Raw genomic sequence first — 24,977 nt, forward strand, 5'->3', positions numbered from 1 at the left:
GGGGAGTGCTGGGTGAGGGGTAGGACAGATCAGGATTTCCATGGAAGTAAGAAATAATTAGTAGAGCTTTCTGGAAGTGAAAGTCAGGCTAATGAGTGCAGTCAGATACTGATTTGGGGGTGAGTGATTGATTGAACCCTGAGAGCAGGTGATGGAGCCTGAAGGAATAGGGGAGGAAGTCCAGAATGGGAAGGCCACAGTAATCTGTAGGGGTATTCAAGAAAGGTCAGACATTGGTGTCCTGTGCAGTCCCCATGGGTAAGGGTAGTCTTCTGGGGAGGCCATCTGATCATTTATGTTGGGAGAGAGACTATTTTCTGTATACTCTTTTAAGCTATTTGAAAAAAATTATCATGTGCATATATTATTTTTTTCAATGAGAAATTAGCTTTTGAAAAAGGAAAGATGAGGAAAGTTACATTTCTTTGATTACTAATAAGGTGGTACACTTTCTATATGTTGTTAATCAGTTTTGGTTTCCTTTTATTTTATTGATATGCTAGACAGTTGAACAAAATTTTATAGTAAGAAGTTTAAGATACTTTTCTTGTTTTATTTTTAATCTATTCCTATACTTTATCCTTTAATTAATTGAAAATTTTATCAGAAGATTATTTTGTAAAAGAAAAAGTTTTCTTTGGGAAGATTTTCTTCCCTTCATTAGGCAGTGATGGTTCCAAGTCTCCTTTGTTCATTTGCTTATTTTCCATATTAATCTCCCCAAAGTAATGAACTACGGATACATTGTTTCCCAATATTTTCCATTTATTGACATCCCCGTGTGTGTCTGAATTTGCTTTGGTGTAGCTGAAAAGCTTTGGTTTTGAACAAGTGAGTCGAGGGTGAGCTAGGCCTCTGAAAACATTACGAGTCCCTGTCTTTCTGATATAAGGAAGCTCAGATGAAGAGCTATGGATTGGATTGGCCCATTGGAGTCTTTAGGATCGCTGACTTGGGAGTATACAGTGTAGTTGGAGTGTAATTATGACAGAGAAATGTGGGAAGGATGAGGGTCACATGAGCTGGGGCATTTCTCTGGTCAGGCAGCCTGGGCAGGGGAGTCATAGTAGGGAATGCACAACTACTGCTACACAGGAGATGGTCCTGACAGCTAGGAGGCAGGTGCTGATTCTTTGGATAGGAACTGGTATTTTAGTAAACTTAATGGGGGGAGGGTCCAGATTTAACATTTACATTTTCTTGTTATTGTCTACACTTGAATATCAGCAGAGTTATTCGACCTCTACAAACAGAACTAGTTTACCTCTAGTTAACAAGTCTCTAAAAAGAGTCTCTAACATAATACCTTCTCTGAACAACATCACAGGTGTTTTAGTGAGAATGAATCAGTTTCTACCTCAAGATACTAGTTAATTATTTTTTCCTTCTGTTATATATTTTAATCCTCATTTTAAAAATTTACATTAGTTTTTAAATTTTTATTTGTTCGTTTTAGTTGTACATGACAGTAGAATGTATTTTGGCATATCAAACATACATGAAGTATAAACCTCCTCCCATTCTTGTGGTTGCACATGATGTGGAGTTACGCTGGTCATGTATTCATATATGAACATGGGAAAGTCATGTCCTTCTACTGTCTTTCATATTCCCACCCCTACTCCCTTCCCTTCATTCCCCTTTGTCTAATCCAGTGAACTTCAATTCTTCCCTCTTATTCCTCATGTTTGGATTCTCTTTTTTACTCCCTTCCCTTGTTAGTATGTATTGTGTCCTAGCTGATGCTCTGTGGCCATCCTCATTTCAAATTTCTTGGTTTACACGTTACCCAAATTAAGAAGAAAAAGAACTTTGTGAAGAGAGAAACACACTTATTTCTCCTTTCTTTGTAAAGAGGTCAGCTAAGGTTTTCTTCCTCCTGTCCTCTCCCTGAAGGAACTTTGGGCATCTTTCTTTATGTCTACTCGAGAGAATGGAAAGTTGAAATATTCTGTATTTCTCGACTTGTTTTGAAAGTATGTCTAGTTTTAAGGAGTGACAAAACCCTTGATTATTTTCTGTGTTCTCCCTTTCTAGGTAAAGTGGTTCAAACCACAAATTACCTAACTAATCAAAGTGGTCATGTAGCAACAGTAAAGGGATTGATGAGGTTGTGCTTTGAATGGCCAAGAAGGTCAAATGAATTTCTAGGTATTGGGAGATTGTATTTTAATGGAAAAGGAGGGGCAGGTTGGCATGTCTTTTCTATTCATTTAACAATTAGATTGAATCACTTGAAATGAATTCAAGTTGGTAGTGATGTTTGCCAGCATATATGTTTTGATGATGATGATGATGATGATGATGATGATGATGATATGTGTTTGTGTAGGTGGGTGTGTAGGCTTGTTTCTTGCCAAGCTGCTGAAGTGGTAGTAGTTAAAAAATATAAATGGAGGTAACTAAAAGCTTTTTCTTTTTTTCACTCTAATACTGCAGCAAGAACTTGGCAGAATATTTGACCAAGAAATGGAATATTGTATATTTTTCCTATTTGTCAATGTTTAATGATATCTGAAGGAAAGTCATAGCCAGCTATGTAATGATCATTTTAAGTCCTATACTTTCTTGTTATATTTTGTTAACACTTTGAATGGTGTCTTGCATAGCTCAGAAGGAATTTCAGGCAGTGGTAGTTGAGGTCAAAAGGTTTGCCAGGGAAGACTTTGCCCTCTTTTTATCAAATCGTTTTTATATCAAGATGTTGCTTTTATTCATTGTCCAATGCTGAAAGACTCACCTTCCTTCATTCAAGTCTTTATGTGAACATCTGTGAAGGTCTGTGTTTCCTATAAATGCAAGAGCACTTTCCCCACTGTCATTTAGTTCCTGTAAATCAACCCAGTCAATAAAGTACCATTGTTCTTTGGTATCTGTGGGGATTGGTTCCAAGAGACCCCGTGGATACCAAAATCTGAATATGTGCAAGTCCCATGTGTAAAATAATGTAATATTTGCATATAATCTATGCACATCTTCCTGTGGATTTTAAATCATTTCTGTTGTTTAGATAATAATGACAGAAAAAAAATCTGTGCATGTTGGTACAGAGGCATGTTTTTTTTCCTTAGTGCTTTCAGCCCATGGTCGGTTGACCTTTGGCTGCTCTCCTTTTAATGAAAGTATCCCTTTACTTTTCGTTTGGTTTCTTTTGATAAAAGCCATGCTTAGTTTGTGTTTAAGCAATATAATGTAGTCTCATGGATCTAAAAGTGTGGTCTGCAGACACCTGGGGACTCCTGAGACCCTTTCAGAGGTCTACAAACTCAAAACCATTTTCAGAATCACATTAAAATATTATCCACCCCGCTGCTGTGCTAGTATCTGTACTTACACTACAGAAGCAGTGCCAGGTACAACTGATGCCTGAGCCCTAATTAGGGCAGTGCATACAGTGACACTGCAAGTAGTCACTCTGTTCTCTAATGCTGCATATTCTTGGGGGGAAAAAGTTCACTTAAGAAGGTCTGAAATGAAGTTCTAAAAATTACAATTTTTTAAAGTCCCAGTCCTTGAGGAAAACCCCTGTTGTGTTTGAGTTGCAAGTTGAATTAGTTGCTTTTTGTTTGTGGTGCTGGGGATTGAACCCAGGGCCTTGTGCATGCTGGACTAGCGCTCTACCAACTGAGCTATATTCCCAGCCCCCATGTGCTTTTATTCCTTTGTCCTTGAAAGAATGATTGATGGATGAACTATAGTTATTCAGACTTGAGTAGTTGACAGACATTTTCTCAAAAACAAACTGAGAGGGCTGGGGTTGTGGCTTAGTGGTTGGGTGCTCTCTTAGCATGCGTGAGGCACTGGTTTGAGCCTCAGCACCTCATAAAATTAAAAATAAATAAAATAAAGGTATTGTGTCCATATACAACTAAAAATATTGAAAAAAAAACCAAAGTGAGTTTATTACTTCAAGGTAAACGACTTGACAATATTTATTGCCAATGACAATTTTTTATCCTTCAAGTGAAACTTAGTGCTTTGGAAAACTTGTGTTTACTACCCTGAGGTTAATATTTTTACACTGTTTAAAAACTTTTCTGATGAGATTGGTGTTAGTATTAATGAATATGATTTATTTTACTTTTTACTTTTTTTCTTTTTTTTTCTTTTTTTTATAATTTTTATTGTTGGTTGTTCAGAACATTACATAGTTCTTGATATATCATATTTCACATTTTGATTCAAGTGGGTTATGAACTCCCATTTTTACCCCATATACAGATTGCAGAATCACATCGGTTACACATCCACTGATTTAGATATTGCCATACTAGTGTCTGTTGTATTCTGCTGCCTTTCCTATCCTCTACTATCCCCCTCCCCTCCCCTCCCTCTTCTCTCTCTACCCAATCCACTGTGATTCATTTCTCCCCCTTGTTTTTTTTCCCTTTCCCCTCACTTCCTCTTGTATGTAATTTTGTATAACCATGAGGGTCTCCTTCCATTTCCATGCAATTTCCCTTCTCTCTCCCTTTCCCTCCCACCTCTCATCCCTGTTTAATGTTAATCTTCTTCTCATGCTCTTCCTCCCTACTCTGTTCTTAGTTACTATCCTTATATCAAAGAAGACATTTGAAATTTGTTTTTTAGGGATTGGCTAGCTTCACTTAGCATAATCTGCTCTAATGCCATCCATTTTCCTGCAAATTCTATGATTTTGTCATTTTTTAATGCAGAGTAATACTCCATTGTGTATAAATGCCACATTTTTTTTATCCATTCGTCTATTGAAGGGCATCTAAGTTGGTTCCACAGTCTTGCTATTGTGAATTGTGCTGCTATGAACATCGATGTAGCAGTGTCCCTGTAGTATGCTCTTTTTAGGTCTTTAGGGAACAGACCGAGAATGGGAATAGCTGGGTCAAATGGTGGTTCCATTCCCAGCTTTCCAAGAAATCTCCATACTGCTTTCCAAATTGGCTGCACCAATTTGCAGTCCCACCAGCAATGTACAAGTGTACCCTTTTCCCCACATCCTCGCCAGCACTTGTTGTTGTTTGACTTCATAATGGCTGCCAATTATTTTACTTTTTATTTTCTTGTGGTACTAGAGATTGAACCCAGGGGCTCTGTACCACTGAGCTACATCCCCAACCCTTTTTAAAAATTGGATTTTGAGAACTTCCTAAGTTGCTGAGGGTCTCATTAAGTTGTTGAGGCTAACCTTGAACTTGCAATCTTCTTGCCTGAGCTTCCTGAGCTGCTGGGATTACAGGCATGTACCATTGCACCCAGCTGATTTGTTTTTTATATTATATGAATGAAATTTGTTAGCAATGGGAAGATATGCATAACTCAATGAATCAATATTTACTAAATGACCAATGCAGGATGTACAAAGTCATAAATGAGTAAAAGATTCATTCAAAGGATAGGATAGATGAATGGAATTTAATGTAAGAATATAAAATATTTATTGATATAGTTTCAGATTCTGCATTGCAGCTAACCTTTAAGAAAATACCACTTGTTGAGTGTCTTAATTTTTTTATTGCTTAAAAATGGTCTTGTTGTTTTGCCCAGGCTGGCACTGAACTCCTAGACTCAAGTGGTCCTTCTGCCTCAGCTTCTCAAGTGGCTGGGCCAACAGGTGTGTGCCAGTGTGCCAGGCTCTACTTGTTGAATTTTGGGGTGGTATCAAAGAATATTTGAAAAGTCTATTTAAAATACTCCTTTTCTCAAACTGCCTGTTAGATTGAGGCTGGATTTTCTTCATATACTTCAGCCAAAATAACATACTGCAACAGAATTGAATGCAGAAACAGATATGAGAATCCAACTTTTATTAAACCAGACAATAACGAGATTTATAAGAATGCAAAACAATGCCATCTTCGTACTGTTTTTGAAAATAGAGTTATTATTAAAAATGTCATTCATATTAACATGGGTTTACTTTTAAAAATGAATTAAATATTTCAGTTTTTATCTGTTTTAATTTTTAATGCAGTATATATTAATTATAGTAAATATGAATCCACATAACTCACAGAAGTTTTATGAGCTCTTTATGTAAAAGTTTCCTGAGACTAAAATGTTTGAGAACCTATGGTATAGTTATTTAGAGCAGGGACTTGGAGACAAATTGCTTATGGGTAGAACCCAGCTTTATTGTTCAATAACTTTGTGACCTTAGGCAAGATACTACTTTTTGCCTCAGTTTCCTCATCTGTGAAATGAGATAATAATATAACTTACAAGGTGTCCATAGTGATTAACTTGAATATATGGAAAGTTTTTAGACTTTTTTATGATTTGGCAAGTATGCAGTTACTACCTGCTGAACATTTGTAATGTATTGGTGTTTTTTTTAATAGATATTATAGTTCTAGATTTGTAGAGTAGGTGTTTTTAGATATTTCCCTGGCCTGTTAATCAGTAAAGTCCCTGATATCTTCAGCCCTCCCCTCCCCGCTTTCCTGTAAGTCTTTGGTTCTGAACCTTTGTTGCTTGTTAGAACTTTTAGGAAAAAAATTCCAGTACACAGGCTACACCCTGTTTGACCCAGTGAAATCAGAATATGTTGTGTGTGTGTGTGTTCGCGCGTGTGCATGCATGTGAGTGGTAGGGGGTGGCAGGGTAGGGTCCAGGCAATGGCTAAGGCTCTTCCGTGATTTCTTTGGGAAGTTTGAGAATCCCTGTTCTAAAGCCCGGCCCCCTCTCTGCCCTGAGATTCTGCCTCCTTTCCTGTTTCTCAAATAAGTGGTTATTTGAGAAACAAATAACATATACATCAGTAGTTGTTTGTACTAATGTCTGTCTTACCCCTGTGACTCAATGCTTGGAGACACTTGCCTTGCTCTTCATACTGCTATCAAGGAAATTCCTTTTCCTTCACCCTCAGCTCGAAACTTAGCCAGCAGCCTCAAGGACCCTGTGCTCTCTCCTTGTTATTTAAAGACCCCTGAGTCCTTCTCTTTATTACTTGAGGGTTTTAGCATGTTGCTCCTGGGCACCCTCTCAGCATTACTCTTGTCATGATTCTGGGTGATTTTAATGTTCATATAAATGATTCTTCTAATACCCCTGCCATTCAATCCCTGACCTCCTCTCCTGTCATGATCTCATCCTCCACTCTGCCTTAGCCATGCCAACCCTTTTTGGGGGTAGTACACCAAACTGGGTTATACCTATTATACTACCTCCATTATCTCCAGTGGCTAGCATCCATTCTCTGAGCACATCCTTCTGTCTTTCCAGTTCTTTCTTTTTTTGTGTCTCAACTTCCAACAACTCTTTTGACCCACCACCAAGACCTGCAGTCCATTGGTCCAGCCACCTTTTCATTAACTCTCATTTCCCTTAAGAACTTAATTTGGCTTTATCCTGGCTAAATGACTGTGGTTCATGATTATAATCATTCTTTTGCAGCCCCTCTAAGATCTCTTCCCCTAGAAAGCTCCCTAGTACTTGTCTGCAAAATCCCAACCTTTGTTGAATCCAAATCCCCCCTCCTCCACATCTATTCTGAGGCAGTAGATTGTAGGTTAGCTGGTCTCACTTACAAATCACACCTCCGACCTCAGTGGGCTTTTGGTGCTCTCTGGACTTCCAACTGCATTTCTCCAGTTCATTTATTTTTCTAAATGACTATTTCATACTTTTGTTTCGAACTTCCAGTATCCCATCCTGCTTCCTCACTTTCAGAGATCATCCTCTTCTTCCCCATCTCATGGAGACGATGTCAGCCATCAGAAGAGAAGTGCCACAAGCTCCTGCCAGCAGGTGGAATGGCCTGCCTGCTTGTGTACTTGTTCAGTTGGCCTTTCCTCTGTTTTCTGGGGATAGACTGCTCCTTTCTAAGGCCAGCCCTCTTGGAGATCCAATCCATCGCCACCCGCCCCTGGATCCCCACCTGCCTCACTATCCTCTGTTGGTGTTCGCATCTTCTCTCTATTGTGTCATCAGTTTTCCCTGTCTGCAGGAAGACTGTGTCAGGCCAGGGACCTCCATATAAAGCATACCCCTGACCCCGCATTCCTCTCTAGTTTCCAGTTTGAACTGTTTGTACTAGCGTCTGCAATTTCTTTCTCTGCATTCTCTTAAACCCCTGATGACCAAGCTTTACTCTACCAAATAGTATTTGTCGGGGATGCTACTGACCTGTGTGTACTAGAGCCAGAATTGACTCCTTAGACTTGTTTTACTCATCAGCACCATTGGACACTTAATGATCACTTCTTTATCCTTGAAGAACTCCCTTTACTAGGCTTCTGGAATAATATGCTCTATTTTTCTCAGTGTCATTTATCACATCTACTATATTTATTTATTCTTATTTTTCCCATTAAAATGTAAAATCTTAAGAGTAGGAACTTGAACTGTTTTCTTCCTTGCCTTGAACAGTGGCTGATACATGATAGGAATTGATACATATTTGTGTAATTAATGAATGTGAGCCTACAATTACTGTATACTTCACAGAGTTTCACCCATTTCCAGAAACTTTCCTGGTCATAAAATGTCCTAGTTATTTCTTTCCTTTTTTCTGTTAGATATGCCTTTCTTAATTGTATTTCCCCTTGTTTCTAATCTGTTCCTCTCTTTTTCAGGCTGAACCATCACCTTTGTGTTTATAGTTCTGTGAGACTCTCATGTTTACATCTGCTGTTGCTGATGCAGATGGCCTGTGGATCTGGAGTTAAATTACTGTAGCATATTATGCTGAATTTTAGTGCCAATTGAAAAAAACGCTAAAATTGTAAAAGAATAAGAAACAAGTTCTGTCTTCTGGGATATTTAGGTTTCTTATTTTGTTAACTACCCTTCTTGACATTTTTCGATTGCCTCCTATTCATGGCCAAACTCCTTGATTTTTCTGCACAGAGTTTTGGAAAGTGGAGAAATCACCAAGCTCACAAGACCCTTCTAACTTCATCTCTGGGGTCATGGCTAATTAAGAAAAGTCTATCACTGTGAGATTTTTATATCTCTTTTCCTCTGTATTGATGTGACATGGGATTTGTATGAAAATCGTTTTCACCTGTCGTATTTATGGCTCTGCAGAACCTCGCCTCCTGGAACCCTTCAAACCCTGAGTGCCTCTTGCTGGTGGTGAAGGAGTTGGTGCAGCAGTACCACCAGTTCCAGTGCAGCCGCCTCCGCGAGAGCTCACGCCTCATGTTTGAGTACCAGACGCTGCTGGAAGAGCCTCAGTACGGGGAGAACATGGAAATTTATGCTGGGAAGAAAAACAACTGGGTAAGGTGTTCAGAAAATGGGGGAGAAGTTATTTCATCTGTAACAAAATAAAACAAAATGAACTAACCAATTTAGATGTCTATTCATGGTAAACAACAGTCATTTCTTTAGGTAACCTGTGCACTTTTCCATAGTTTAGAGTTAAAGGGACCTTAATGTTTATCTGGGTTATTGTTTCTCAAAGATATCAACTGGGAACTTTGTAAAATTCAGAATGTCATCCCCAGTCCCTGATCTTCAGAAGCTAGGGGCAGAACCTGATGCAGGTGACCCATGCGTGCGATCTCTCTCTCTCTCTCTCTCTCTCTCTCTCTCTCTCTATATATATATATATATATATATATATATATATATATATATAATTTTTTAAAATTTAGCATCAGGGATTGAACTCATGGGCACTCAACCTCTGAGCCACTTCCACAGCCCTATTTTGTGTTTTATTTAGAAACAGGGTCTCACTGAGTTGCTTAGTGCCTCACTGTTGTTGAAGCTGACTTTGAACTTGCCATCCTCCTGCCCCAGCCTCCAGAGTGGGCCACATTTGGAGATGTTAACAAGTTCCCCTTCCCTTTCAAGGAGGGATTTCTCCTCTATCCCAGTCAGTTAAGGGAGGTCAGTGGTTCTGATGGCAGAGTCTTTAATATTTCCTTTACAGGAGCCTTTAATACTTCCTTTTTATAATTTCTTGACATTGTATAATCCTTTTATACTACAAGTCAGATCATGTAACTCCTCTGCCCAGAGTCTTCAGATACTGTTCTTTTTTCTCTCATGGTAAAAGGCATAGTCCTTCCAGTGGTGTGAAAAGCATGATTGCTGTTGCCACTGTCCTCTGTCCATTGTTCTTTTGCTCGCTGGGTCTCCTCCTCTCTCATGTTCATCTCTGGTTGCTCTGGCATCTTTGCTGTGCTGCAGACACACCAGCTATTTTCCTGCCCTGGGCTCTTGGCATAAGTTCTCTGTTCCCTGGTATGGTTCCCCTAGATATTCACCCGGCTAATCCCTTCTTTCTTCAAGTTTCTACTAATGTGTTTTCAGTAATGCCCTATTGACTCTCCCACCCCGCCCCCCACCTTTTTTATTTTGAGATAGAGTCTTGCTAATTTGCTCAAGGCCTTGCTAAGTTGCTGAGGCTGGCTTTGAACTTGTGATTCTCCTGTCTCAGCCTCCCAAGCTGCTGAGATTACAGGCATGTGCCATTGTTCCTGCCTCCCCCAATTGAAAAAAAAAAGAAAAAACTTTCTTGAGGTATAATTTAGATACCATAAACTTAACCTTAACCTGTTTTAATTGTACACATGAGTTATTTTCTTTGTAATTTATTCATTCATTCATTTATTTTTAACTGATTTTTTACAAAATAAACAACAGTGGAATGCATTACAATTCTTATTACACATATACAGCACCATTTTTCATATCTTTGGTAGTATATAAAGACACCAACGTTGACACCAATTCGTGTTTTCATACATGTACTTTGGATAATGATGTCTATCACATTCCACCATCATTGCCAGCCCCCTGCACCCTCCCTTCTCTTCCCACCCCTCTGCCCTATCTAGAATTCATCTATTCCTCCCATGTTCCCCCTCCCTACTCCACTATGCTAGTCAGTGATTTTTAAAGTAAATTTGCTAATTAAGCAGCCACCTCCGTGTTCTAATTTAGAACAGATCCATCACCCCAGTAAGATCCTCATGCTTATTTACAGTTATTCCTGTTCTTACCTTCAGTGCCAGGGAACCACCAAACTAATAGATTTTCTTTTTTGACTATTTCATGTAAGAGAATAATATAGTATTTGGTATTTATGATTGGTTTCTTTCCTTCTGTGTCATAAGCTTGAGAGCTATTCATGAACCACATGTCAGCCTTTCATTTCCTTTTATGGCTGAATAATATTCCACTGTTAGACATACAACATTTTGTTTATGCTTTCACCAACTACTGGGCATCTGAGTTCTACTTTTAAAAAAAATATTTTTAGTTGTAGATGGACACAATATCTTTATTTTATTTATTTATTTACATGTGGTGCTGAGGATCCAACCCAGTGCCTCATATATGCCAGGCAAGCACTGTACTGCTGAGCTACAACTCTAGCGCAAGTTTCTACTTTTTAAATTTTATGAATAATGGTTTATAAACATTCATATACAAGTCCTTATAATACCAGTTCTTAAAATTCTCTTCCATAAAAATCTCTACTCTTCTTTTTAAGGTGTATCTTTTTAAAAAGTTATATGTTGCTGGGTAAAATGATCATTCCAGAACTTTGTGGCTTAAAGTGATAATATTTACCCTTGTAGCTTTTGTTTATCAAGAATCTGGGTGGACTTTCTATTAACCCTCCCAGGATGCACTGGGGTATTGGCCAGAGCTTTAATCATCTTGTGGCTCCTCTGGAGAGGGATTTTACAAGCTTATTTATGTAGTTGTTGACACAATTCAGTTCCTTGTGGACTGTTGAACTGAGGGCCTCAGTTAAGTGTTTTCTGGAAGCTTCTTTGAGTTCCTTGCCTCTCCTTAGGGCTTTCCACAGGACAGCTCATAAGATGGCAGCTGGCTTCACCAGAGCAAGCAATTAGGAGACAGCAAGAATGTGTGAGCAAGACAAAAACCACAATATTTTATAACCTGACCTCGGAAGTGACATGCCATCACTTTTTGCTATATTCTGTTTATTAGGTCCAGCCCACACATAGGAGAGGAATTACATAAGAGTGTGAGTGCCAGGGACCATTGGGAGCCACTTAGAGGAAGCCTGTTACACTTATTTATTATGTTTATGGTTTGTCTCTCCCCATGGGAATTTAAATTTCTTGAGGGCAGGGGTCTTTGTTTTGTTCACTGATATATCCTAAATACCTGAAGCAGTACCTACTATGTCTTTGGTATTCCATGAAAATTTGTTGAATTAATTAATGAATAAACTCTAGTTAAGCATAGAATAAGTTTAGGTACTCTTTTCTTGTTAATACTTTTAGATTTCACTTAGTCTTTTCTTAGATTAAGTATGTTCTCACTTTTAGTCTTTAGCTTTTTCTTAAAAGATATAATTTCCAAGGTCTTCCACATGATTAATACCTTTGAATTGGCATGACTAAAATTTAAATTTTAGTGACTAAAATTTAATTTTGTTACAAATCTTTTTAATTAAGTTTTAAAATAAAGGTTTTTTTTCTTTTGTAAATTATTTATATTATAGGAAAAGATATATAACTCTAAGCCATGGTTCATTACTATTAAGTATGATCTTCACATTGCTAGGACAGTTGATCTCTAGAACATTTTCTTCCTGTGAAACTGAAATTCTGTACCCTTTAAACACTAATTCCTCCTTCCCTTATCCCTTGGCAAACACTTTTCTATTTCTATGATTTTGACTCCTTTAGATGCTTCACCTGAGTAGAGTTGTGTAGTATTTGTCCTTTTGTGACTAAGTTATATCACTTAACTTGATGTCTTCAAGACTTATCCATATTGTAGAATGTGATGGAGTTTCCCAAATTAAGGCTGCACATTATTCCGTTGTACACATACATCACATTTTGTTTATCTAGTTGTCTCTTGGTGGGCCTGAATTGTTTCCACCTATTGACTATTTTGAATAATATTGCAGTGATCATAGATGTACAAATATCTCTTTAAGATCTTGCTTTTTTCCGAGTGGGGGTACCAGGGATTGAACCTAGGAGTACTTAACCATGAAGTCACATCCACAGCCCTTTTTATTTTTATTTTTATTTTTTTTTCAATGAAGTCATTCTCCCTTAGTATTCCACTAACTATGTACTCCTTTCTTAGTCAGTCTTGTTAAATGATTGGGTTTAACTCCTGTTAGCCACCAGGTGTCTTATTGTATGTCACAAGGCTTTTCCTTCAGCCCTGTTCTGTGGACTATTTATTTATTAAGAGCTTACACAGATGACATAAGGCATGAGTTTCAGTTTTTGTGGTAGTATAGAGCTTGAAAAGATAGCTATTATGTAAAATCATGAAAATTTCTTATTATAAAAGATCACAGAATCTAGAAAATTATTTTTGTGTGCTGGAATGTTGCACTAAACCAACAACATTCAATTTAACAGGGTTAAAAAGCTAGTATAGGACCAATGTACATTTATGGGAAGTCTACTATGCTAGGTTTTGGGTAAATAAAGATGTGTATCATATTTTATGCTTATATCATGGCTTATGCTTCAGAGGGGATAAAGTTAAGTTGAGAAGATTCAATGCGTATTTGTAAAAAAAAATGACATAGCAAAACTAGATTATTTTTCAAATGTGTAAGTGTTCAGCAATACAGCCAACCACTGTGGAATAGAGGGACCAAGGAAAGTCTTTTCTGGTTACCCAAAACTGACCTAGGTCCTGAAGGAAGATGGACAAGGCACTGTCAGTGGAGGAGATGAGTGGGTCACATGGTTGGGGAAAACCTAGAGGCATGGTGTGGTGTACATGGGGAACAAGAATTAGGAGCTCATTGAAACTGGTTTACTGAATCTATTGTTGTAGTAGCATGTTGAGGCCTGAGGAAATTTTTATGTGAAGTAAATTGATGTTTATTAATTAAAACATGAAAATTAATATGCTCTCTAAATAAAACACTAAAAGAATCAATGTGTTCTTCCTGGCCTGTCAGTCCATGTATTTTGGTTTCTCTGGTCCAGGGTCCTTCTGATGAATGCTGTGCATGATTACCTAATACCTAATTACCTAATACCTCTGCACATACACAGCTCTCTAGTCATTGTAGAGGATGCTCTTCACTGTGGTCATCATCAAATCCTTCTGTCACATAAGTTTATACTCTTAACCTTCCACTTCTGCTCTAAAAGTATGAGCTTTTGAAAACCTGAGGTGCCTCTGTTTTTTACTCTCAGATAGTACAAGAAAAAATTTAAATTCATGTAAACTTCAATTCCTTGTCAGCCCTCTGACAAGCCTGCTAATTTGAAATACAGTGTTTTCATTCTCTGCAAAGTCATTCTTCTTTTTTCTCCCAAACCACCTTTCAGAAAATTTTATCAAGTTCACATTTGATAGTAAGCCTTAAAAAAAGGGCGGGGGAGAAAGAAGACCCCCCCCAAAAAACATTCCACTCTTTATTGCTTAATTGTTTGCCTTTGTCTTTTTATGAAGTCGTTTCTTTTTATTGCTTTGCCATTTCTTTATTGAGTTTTCTGAACATTCTATTCCTTGTCTATGCTGGTTTTGTAATTTTTTGGAAGCACTCAATTTTTTTTAAACAGGTGATACATTTGGATGTAAGCTTATATATTCAGAATGAAAACATGTATTATATGCCTGCATGGTAGGAATTTAAAAAAAAATTTTTTTTTCCAGTACAGGAGATTGAACCCAGGGCTTTGTGCATGTTAGGCTGGCACTTTGCTATTGAGCTACACATCCAGCCCTGTGGATATTTTCTTAATACTGATTTATGCTTATACAGTGGAATAGAAAGCAACCCCACCCCCCTTTGATGTTGTATCTGACCTAAATCCTGCCAAGATTTTAAAAATCTGAAGCTTATACACTTAAGTTCTCACAGCATCTAAAAATACTATACAGAGAGAACAGGAGCCATTTCGTGATAGCACCTCGTTTGAGTAATATCTTATGTTTCTGTCAGCCCCCCTTGCTGTGATATTATACTTGAAGGGGAAGATCTGAGCAGTGGCAGAGGGCAAACTCCTCCAGGACAGAGTCCATTCAGAGATGTGCTGCATAAGGTGATCTGAGAGGCAGAAGCCTTGGATTCTAATTCTGTTCCTAGCTCTTTTTGTGTGACTATAGGTTCTTTATGGGACATTCATGGAGATAACTACACTATTGCCCCAAAAATAGTGCAGAAATTAAATTAGATCTTGTATGTTGGAAACAGAGTTAAGCTCAACATGGAGTTAAATAATAGAAAGTATTAATATTATTATCATCATTAGTTTTTTTGTATACCCTTGAAAAAATTGTTATATTCAGTGCCCAATGAATGACAGTCCAATGATTGTTCTTATATTATTCTTCAAAATACTGTTAATCATGAAGTTACCATATGTGGATCAGCAGAAGGTGTCATCACCAAGGTGTGGATAAAGTATGAAAGACAAGGTGTAAATGAGTTAAGAAAGAAAGTTGCTTACTTTGGATGGACTTTTAAGGATGGAAGAACAAATTTCATAGCTTCAGGAAAAGAAATGGAGAAGTAAAGCCAGAAGGTTTAGATGACACATAGTTGGAAGAAAAAGAAAAAAGACCTATTAGCTGGAAGAGGCAGTGGGATTCCGTGGTCATGCCCACTGACCTGGAGGTATGTATCAGTCTGCCTGTCAGGAATGTTTTAGGTTCCTGTCTTTTGGTAGCTTAAGTATCTCTTTAGGTGTTTGTGGCAGGGAGTATCGACTTTAACGTGGGGATTAATGTTAACGAGAAAATGTCTAGAACCATCTTGTTCACCAGAGAAGCCCCAAGCCATACTGTGAGCACTGGGGAAATGGCTAGATTGAATTGACATGTATGTACACGTAAGCTACACACAGGAATTTTGAGAGTTAGTATGAAAAAAATATCAGTTTTTTATGTTGATTGTATGTGGAAAGGCTAATGTTTTAGATGCATTGGGACATAAACATTTCAACTGTTTCTTTTTACCATTTTAAATGTGGCCATGAGCAAATGTTAAATAGTCTTAAATGATCTATGTGGCTCACGTGTGTGCTTTTCATTATTTTTCTCTTGGGCAGCACTGGTCTAGCAAGATGGGAGAAGGAGAGCAAGAGTGCAAAGAAAAGGATCAAAATATCTGGTGGCTGGGGAGTGGATGGCCTTTTTCTTGCTGGAAGTGTTTGTAGTAGGTGTTCTGGTGATGCCAGCCAGTCTCAGGTAGAAGGATGTGCAAAGGTCTCTCATAATTCCTCTTGAATTTATGTTGCTTCGGGGGTTATACTCTGATGACATTTGACTTGTTCTTAAAAAAAAACTCTAGTGTGATGGTCAAACATGCATACTCTTAGGAATTGACCAGAATCATCTGTTTTGTTTTTTAACTACATGGAACCATTAGGATTTGGTTGTTATTTGAAATAAGGGGACCCATTACAGAGGCTCTCTTTTTTATTGTTTTTGCTGAGGAATTTGCTATACTGAATTGACCTGTATGTCAGCAAGACATACAGGTCAATTCAGTTTTTGGTTATGGTTCATGCAGCTTTTATTACAGATTTGGTGGTTTATTACTGAATTCCACTAAAAACATGCTGGGCAAAACAGCAAAATTTAAAATGTGGTGAAGTCATTTTAACAACTAGTTTTTAAAAATCACTTTTATTTATTTTTCTGTTCATTATAGTTGTACATAATGATGGGATTGGTTGTTACATATTTGTACATGCACACAACATAAGAATATAATTTTTGCCAATATCACTTCCCCCGCACTTCCCCACTCCCTCCTCACCTCCATTCTCTGGTTCCTTTTCTTTACTGATAACCCTTTGATTTCCATGAGGTCCACCCCCACTTCATTTTTCTTCTCTAGGAATGCTTTCTTAGAGTCTTGCTCACCGTGGTTTATATATCGGCTTTTTTACATTATTTGTAAGATGTGTACCAAAATTACCTTATATGTCAGGGCATTAAGGTAAAGATGATAATTTCTTCAATCTGTCTGACACTTAAAAGGAAATTCATTATTTTTTTTTATTAAATAATAGAGATATCAGTAGGAAATTTAAGTTTCTTTTAGCTGCAGGAAACATTAAGTGGAAAAGACCTTGTTTTACATAAGCATATGAAACACACAGGAAACCTTTTCAATTTCCTTTACACACTTCCAGAACTGCTTGTAAGGAAGGGCTAGAATTGTGCCACCTCCTTATGTTGTGAGGCTGCTTGCTTGTTGGAAGTCTTGGGTGCTTTACCCCATGTCCCCCGCGGCCACTCAGATGTGGTGTATACCTTGTTGTCCACACCAAGGGCATGGACAAATGCCTGTAGCAAAAAGCAAAAGATGAAGAATCTTCCTTCTATACAAAATGTCTTGTTTTGGAAATGTACAAATGACTCAATCTGCTTTCCCCTTCAGAAAAGAATTTCCTAGTTTTTAAATTATTTTCAATGAACCTATGGTACCATTAACTTACTAATTGCAAGGAACTGTGGGAATAGAGTTGATTAGATCTGGGAGGCACATAAACTAAACAGAATTCTTCCCTAGGGATTTGGAGTTAGTACTGAAATGGGGAGACTTTTTTCTTTATGAATTAGCTGGTCTTTGACATGTAAATCTAGAATCTTTTTTCTCATGTCATCTATCTAGTCAAAATAATCCCAAACTGGCACATAGGAATTAAAATGAAGCACAGAGACTGCAGAGATAAGAGATAAATAGAAAATTTGGAGGCTATTAGAATCCTTGGAACTAAGACTGGGCTGTATTTTTATTCGTAGGATACCTCATCTCCTTTTTTGGAGGGTAGAGGGTACCAGGGATTGAATTTATAGGCACTTGGCCACTGAGCCACATTCCCAGCCCGATTTTGTATTTTATTTAAAGACAGTATCTCACTGAGTTGCTTAGTGTCTTTGCTGTTCCTGAGGCTGGCTTTGAACTCGAGATCCTCCTGCCTTAGCCTCCTGAGCTACTGGGATTACAGGCGTGTGCCTCTATGCCTGGCTACTTCATATTCTTTTAATTAATTATTTTTTATTTGCTTAAGTTATTTTAAATTGGAATTCTGTCACATGAAACTTAAGAGTCCTAACTAAATTTCTCCCAAAGCATCCTATAAACATCTCTGTCAAAGCACTTATCACGCCATAATATTTGTTTGACTTTCTAGTCAAAATTAACTTTAAGGTCCTTAAGGACTGCTTTAATCTGTCTTAAGGTCTCTATTACCTAGCCTACTTCTCAGTGCAGTACGTTCTCAGTAAATGTTTGTGGATGAATGAATGGATGAGTGAACACATGAGTTGTAAGCATTTCCTTACATACATTTTACTTCTAATTTTTAAATTACTTAAAATTTTTCTTGAATTGATAATATATTCATATTGTTTAGTATTCATTATTTTCTGTATACACCCAAATCATTCCACTTTTCTTTCATTCTTCCACTTGCTAAGTACTAATACAATTTTTTTTTCTAGTATAGCTTTACGGAATTTCTTTTTACATGTATTGGCAAATACAAATATATTGTGCCCCTTTTATACATATTATTCATTATTTTGTGCCTTACTTTTGACTGACTTAATATTGTTCAGAGATTTTTTTTTCATTTATGTACCAAGAGAATACCTTCATTCTTTTTTACAATTGTATATTGTTACTTTGCATAATTGAAACATAATTTATTAAATCTGGACTCTGTTCTTGGCCATTGTTTCTGATCTTTTCCTTACAAACAGTTCAGTAATAAATAACATTGTATCAATGTCATTTTGCCTGTCCATAAAATAAGTAACTAGAAGTGGAATTACTGGATCAAAGATTATATGTGTTTATATTTTATCACCAAAAAGCTCCATAAAGTTTATACCAGTTAATGAACCCAGTAGCAATATATGAAAGTGGTTGTTTCTCCACACTATTGTCAATAGTGTATTGACAGATTTGTAGATTGCTGTCAGGTTGCACTTCTTTTAATGGCCAAGTAGCTCTTGCTGACCTAACCCTTCCACAGGTAACGACTTATAGCTCTGGACAAAAAGTAAAGCCACTGCCTGAAACTGCTGTAGAGTCAAAGCAGGCAGATCATGGGTGGGGCCTGTTACTTGGAAGAAGGGAAATCGGGGCCTGGGTTATAAGACAATAGCAAAACATTGTATAAGACTATGGAATCATAGGATGGTAGAGAAGAAGGAGAGAGAGCAGGAAACCACTTGTTGAAATAGTGCCCCTAGAATTCCAAATATGGTGAAAGACATATATTTACAGATTCAAGAGGCTCTACAAGCCCCAACTGGAATAAATGCAGGGGCAAAATAAATAAGGCACACTGTAGTCAAAATACTGAAAACCAAACAAAGAAGAGATCTTGGGCTGGGGTGTAGTTCAGTGGTGGCATCTTTTTATGTAGTTAAGAGTCATTCATATTTCTTTCCTGATATATCCTTTGCCTGTTCTCATAAGCTGATCAGCTTTTTTCATCAAACTCTTATCTTTGTGATAGAGTCGCACATTTTCTTCAGTTTGTCTATTGTTTTTTGACTTCGCTGTTGATGTTCTTTTGCTATTTGGAAAGGTTTTATGTTCTGGAGCCAAGCTTATCAGCCCTTTCCTTTAGGACTTCTGAGTCTGGAGTCCTTTTAGAAAGGCATTCCCTGGTACGAGGTTATACAGATGTTTGTCGTTTCCTTTTTTATGGTTTTAGTTTATGCTCTGAAATGCTTTATTCATTTGGGCTTTATCCTGATATTTTTTTCCAGTTACTTACCTATTGTCAATTATATGCCAATCATATACTATCATCTTATACTGAGTGTATTTGAGCTTGTTTCTTGTCGGACTTTCTGTTCCATTAACACCCATACTAGCATGCTCTAATTCTTACTTTTGAAATTCACTTTACAATCTGATGTAGATATTCCTCTCTCTTTGCTTTTCTCTTTCATACCTTTCCTGGTCACTTTTTTTTTTTTTTTTGGGTGAGGTGGGGTACTTGGGGTTGAATTCAAGGGCACTTGACCACTGAGCCACATCCCCAGCACTATTTTGTATTTTATTTAGAGATGGAGTCTCTGAGTTGCCTAGTGCCTTGCTTTTTCTGAGGCTGGCTTTTGAACTTGTGATCCTCCTGCCTTAGCCTCCCGAGTCTCTGGGATTACCGTGTGCGCCACTGCACCCAGCTCCTGGTCACCTTTATTGTGTATTTTTCCATGTGGTGTTTTGACTTGGTGTTTTAAAGATTTCCTCAAAGTCATGAACCCCAAACCCTAAATTGGGTCATATCTCCAAGAAATTTGCTCTCAGAGCACTCTGCCCTTTCACATCATTTATTAAATGTTATAATTTATAGGAGTGATTATTTTGATTAATGTCTGACTCATTCACTGGACTGTAAGCTTCCCAAGGGCTGCGGTCTTGTCTCTTTTTACTCATTATTTTGTGGTACCTAGCATAGTGCCAACACGTTTTAAGTTGTTAATTCATGTCAAGAATGCACAAATACACCTTGATTCTTAAGGTTGAGCTCTGTGACTCATTATTCTCTCAGTGATTATAGGCAGAATTCTTGACTATACTTGGCTTCAGTTTTCTCATTTTTAGAGCAGGTGTAAATGAATTATACCAATTGAACAGAATTGGGGGGGGGATAATTTAATAAAATATCTTAGAAAATTTTTATATAATTAGACTAACAATGGCTTTCCCTTTCACAGTCACGCATTTATGTATATGTCAAAGAACAGTCTCCAGAATTAGGCTTATAAGTTGTCAGTTTGAAGAATCACTCTTACCAGATTGTCACCAAACTAAAGTTAAGTCACCCTTTGCTGTATCTTAGCTTTTTAAAAATTTATTTATCTATATATGGTGCTGAGGATCGAACCCAGTGCTTCACACCTGAGAAGCAAGTGCTCTGCCACTGAGCTACAGCCCCAGCCCCTGTATCTTAGCTTTTAACTTATCTGAGTGGTAACAGCCAATTGCAGCTAAAGGCTTATTTGTTGACAAGAAAAATGTCTCTAAGAAAGGAGGCTTTCCCCTTATAGGACAACCTGAGCGTGGAGTACATTCAGCAGGAGAAGTCTACCTGTCACTTCCAAAGGAGAAAACCGTGCCACAGCTACTCCTATCAAAAGAAAAGCTTAGGCCTAATAAATTGCCAGCACCCAGAGCCTTGTTAGTTGAAGTTACTTGCCAACGTACCATAACTTGATAAAAGGAAGGACACACATATTTATTGCTAATGCTGGGGAGATTGCCATTAAGGCAGTTGGCAGAAAAACTGACATTTTAACAGTCATAGGTCAGGTAATTTTCTGCATCTATCCAAGAGAAGATTTAACCAAGCACTGACCAAAAAAGAAAAAAAATCAAATAATTCTGTTCACTTGGCTGCATCTAAATGTCTCATTTTCAGCCTACAGGAAAGGTTGCTGTGGAAGCAATCTTTGACGTTACAACAAAGTGACCATAAATTACTTGAACAACTGTTGAAACGTCAAAGACGCACAAAAAGTCATTGTCGGAGGTAGAAAAGGATTTTTTATTTATGGTTTCCTTTTTATATAATGTTTGTAACTTAAATTTTACACGAAAATATGTTTTAAACTGTCATTTGCTTAGTTTCACAGAGGCAGATTAGCTTGCGGGCTACAAGGAGACTCAACAGTAGAACCAAAAAGTGAATTCCCAGCATTAACAGTGTGATTAGAGACCAGCGCCAAGTCCTCTTTTCTCTTTCGACAGCAAAATGAATCTGGTGGGCTTGGAAGTTGGAGATCATAAAGTGCTTTTTATGGTTTCTAGTAGAACAAATTCCCTTCATAGACCTAAGTTTCTTTTATTATGACTTTAGTTTTGTACATCAGCCTCTTGCTGATAAACACAAATTTATATCAGTCCTGGGACCAACATTTCTTTTATTATGACTTTAGTTGTGTAAATCAGCCTGTTGCCAACACACACAAATTTATATTAGTCCTAGGATCAACATTTTGAGAAGGGATAAAGTAGGGATCATCTGAGAGTTTTTAAAAGAATGTTGGTTTAAAATAGCTAGGAGAATAAAAATACATTGTACAAACTAAAACAGGGCAAAAGAGCTACAATGCAGTTTGTGGACAAAAATAACTAGCAGTTCAGATGAGTCCAAGTGCTAAATATGTAATTATTTTTCCTATTACCTTATATGTGCAAGAGTTCTTTTAATTTACAAAATCCTACATTTCATTTGTTTTTTTCCAAATATGCATGTGTGTGTGTGTGTGTGTGTGTGTGTGTGTACACACATGAGCTATTGAGTTTAACAGAAAGTTTTGAAATTGCCACTTGAACCTATAGATTGACATTTTATACTAATAGTTAGAAATGGATATTTTTTATTTGTGGGTAGTTTGCCTTTATAAACTGGAAATGAAAAAGAAATGAGTTTGATTTTATTATCATCTCTCGAGTTCCCTTCCTCAACCACTTTGAAGCTCATAGTGCGTTTTAAAGAGCTGCCTTTACACCCCCAGAAATGACTTAGGAAATGTTCCACATACTTGTAGTCGCCATTTTAGTGTTCACAAATTTTATGAATGCTTGTTGGCACAGTCTGGGGGGTTTCAGAAATTGCTCACACTAGGGAGGAGTCTTTCTGGGTGACCTTTAATCAGTATTAGTGCTTATTTGCTTCAGTAACACTAAACTTCTCGTTGTTCCCTGCACTTGCATCAACCCTCCTGACACTTGCTGTTCTCTTTCTCTGGGATGTTTTGCTTCTTCACCTCTTTTGCATCTTTGTTCAATTTTTCCTCATAGTACTCTATACAGAAGCCAAATCTCTACCATTAGAGATTTTTGAGCAAATGATCATGATCTGACTAATGTGTTAAAAGAATCATTTTGCCTCTTGAGATGAGAATAAACTACAGCCAAACAAGAGCTGAAGCAGTGAGGGGCATTTGTGATTGTCCAGCCTTTCGATCTTGGTGGCTCAGACCAGGTGGTGGTGAGAACTGGTTGGCTTCAGGATGTGTTTTGGAGGTGGAGTAAGTAAGATTTGCTGTCTCTGAATGTGGGGTAAGAGAGAAAGATAGAAATCAGGATGATTCTGGAATTTTTTGCCTGAGATATTAAAAGATTGGAATTCCCATTTATTGAAATGAAGAATAAATATCAAGGGAAGAGCACAAAATTAGGAATTTGATTTTGTTCATGGTAGGTGAATAAATGAAACTTGGATTAGGAAAAGGTCTGAGATGGAGATCGAACATTTGGGAGTCATCAGCACATATTATTTAAAGTCATGAGCCTGGATGAGCTCTAATACAGTAAAGTTGTCTTGGAGTTAAGCCCAGGTGTATTCCCATGTTTAGAAGTTGAGGAGAGTGCAAGTGGAGTAGAGAAGACGCTGGAAACCAACTGAAGGAAAGGCATGGTCAACTGTCAAAATGGTACTGACAGAACACTAAGACGAAGATTGAGAAGTAAATGACCATTGGATTTGGCAGTGGGAGGCCATTGGTGACATTTTGAGCTGTTTTGCTGGAGTGGTAGTGAGGAAAGGCTGGTGGTAGAGAATAGTAAAAGAGGAAATGCAGACCTCAGGATAGACTCATTTTTTTAATAAGAAATTATTTATCAAATATAAGATAGTTGTAATTTTGTGGATTGGTTTCTGTGTCCTCTATTCTGTACCATTGGTCCACCCGCCTGTTTTGGTACCAGTACCATGCTGTTTTTGTTACTATTGCTCTGTAGTATAGTTTGAGATCTGGTATCGCTATACTGCCTGATTCACACTTCCTGCTTAGAGTTGTTTTTGCTATTCTGGGTCTTTTATTTTTCCATATGAATTTCATGATTGCTTTCTCTATTTCTACAAGAAATGCCGTTGGGATTTTGATTGGCATTGCATTAAACCTATAGAGAACTTTTGGTAATATCGCCATTTTGATGATGTTAGTTCTGCCTATCCATGAACAGGGTATATTTTTCCATCTTCTAAGATCTTCTTCTATTTCTCTCTTTAGGGTTCTGTAGTTTTCATTGTATAAGTCTTTCACCTCTTTTGTTAGGTTGATTCCGAAGTATTTTATTTTTTTTTGAGGATATTTTGAATGGAGTGGTTGTCCTCATTTCCATTTCAGAGGATTTATCGCTGATATACAGGAATGCCTTTGATTTATGCGTGTTGATTTTATATCCTACCACTTTGCTGAATTCATTTATTAGCTCTAGTAGTTTCTTTTTAGACCCTTTTGGGTCTGCTAGGTATAGAATCATGTCATCTGCAAATAGTGATAATTTAAGTTCTTCTTTTCCTATTTTGATGCCTTTAATTTCTTTCGTCTGTCTAATTGCTCTGGCCAGTGTTTTGAGAACTATGTTGAACAGAAGTGGTGAAAGAGGGCATCCCTGTCTTGTTCCAGATTTTAGAGGGAATGCCTTCAATTTTTCTCCGTTCAGAATGATTCTAGCCTGAGGCTTAGCATAGATAGCTTTTACAATATTGAGGTATGTTCCTGTTATCCCTACAAATGGTGCTGGGAAAACTGGAAATCCATATGCAACAAAATGAAACTGAATTCCTTTCTCTCGCCATGCACAAAAGTTAACTCAAAATGGATCAAGGAGCTTGATATCAAATCAGAGACACGGCATCTGATAGAAGAAAAAGTTGGCTACGATCTACATACTGTTGGGTCGGGCTCCAAATTCCTCAATAGGACACCCGTAGCACAAGAGTTAATAACTAGAATCAACAAATGGGACTTACTCAAACTAAAAAGTTTTTTCTCAGCAAAAGAAACAATAAGAGAGGTAATGGGGAGCCTACATCCTGGGAACAAATCTTTACTCCTCACACTTCAGATAGAGCTCTAATATCCAGAGTATACAAAGAACTCAAAAAATTAAACAATAAGAAAACAAATAACCCAATCAACAAATGGGCCAAGGACCTGAACAGATACTTCTCAGAGGAGGACATACAATCAATCAACAAGTACATGAAAAAATGCTCACCATCTCTAGCAGTCAGAGAAATGCAAATCAAAACCACCCTAAGATACCATCTCACTCCAGTAAGATTGGCAGCCATTATGAAGTC

At 37.5% G+C, this 24,977-nt stretch overlaps 1 protein-coding gene across 1 annotated transcript in view; it reads left to right on the forward strand.

Annotated features, from left to right (window-relative positions):
* Babam2 (BRISC and BRCA1 A complex member 2) overlaps positions 1-24,977 on the forward strand; it is a 404,038-nt gene that overhangs the window by 126,861 nt on the left and 252,200 nt on the right. The window contains exon 5 of the mRNA XM_046441540.2: positions 9,007-9,201. Within this exon, the coding sequence (XP_046297496.1) occupies positions 9,007-9,201 (195 nt within the window). The remainder of the gene's footprint in view (positions 1-9,006; positions 9,202-24,977) is intronic.

Source organism: Marmota monax, unplaced genomic scaffold (assembly GCF_021218885.2).
Source record: "Marmota monax isolate L192 unplaced genomic scaffold, Marmota_monax_Labrador192_F-V1.1 WCK01_AAM20220418_F8-fsc00010, whole genome shotgun sequence".
In the NCBI taxonomy this organism is placed as follows: Eukaryota; Metazoa; Chordata; class Mammalia; order Rodentia; family Sciuridae; genus Marmota; species Marmota monax.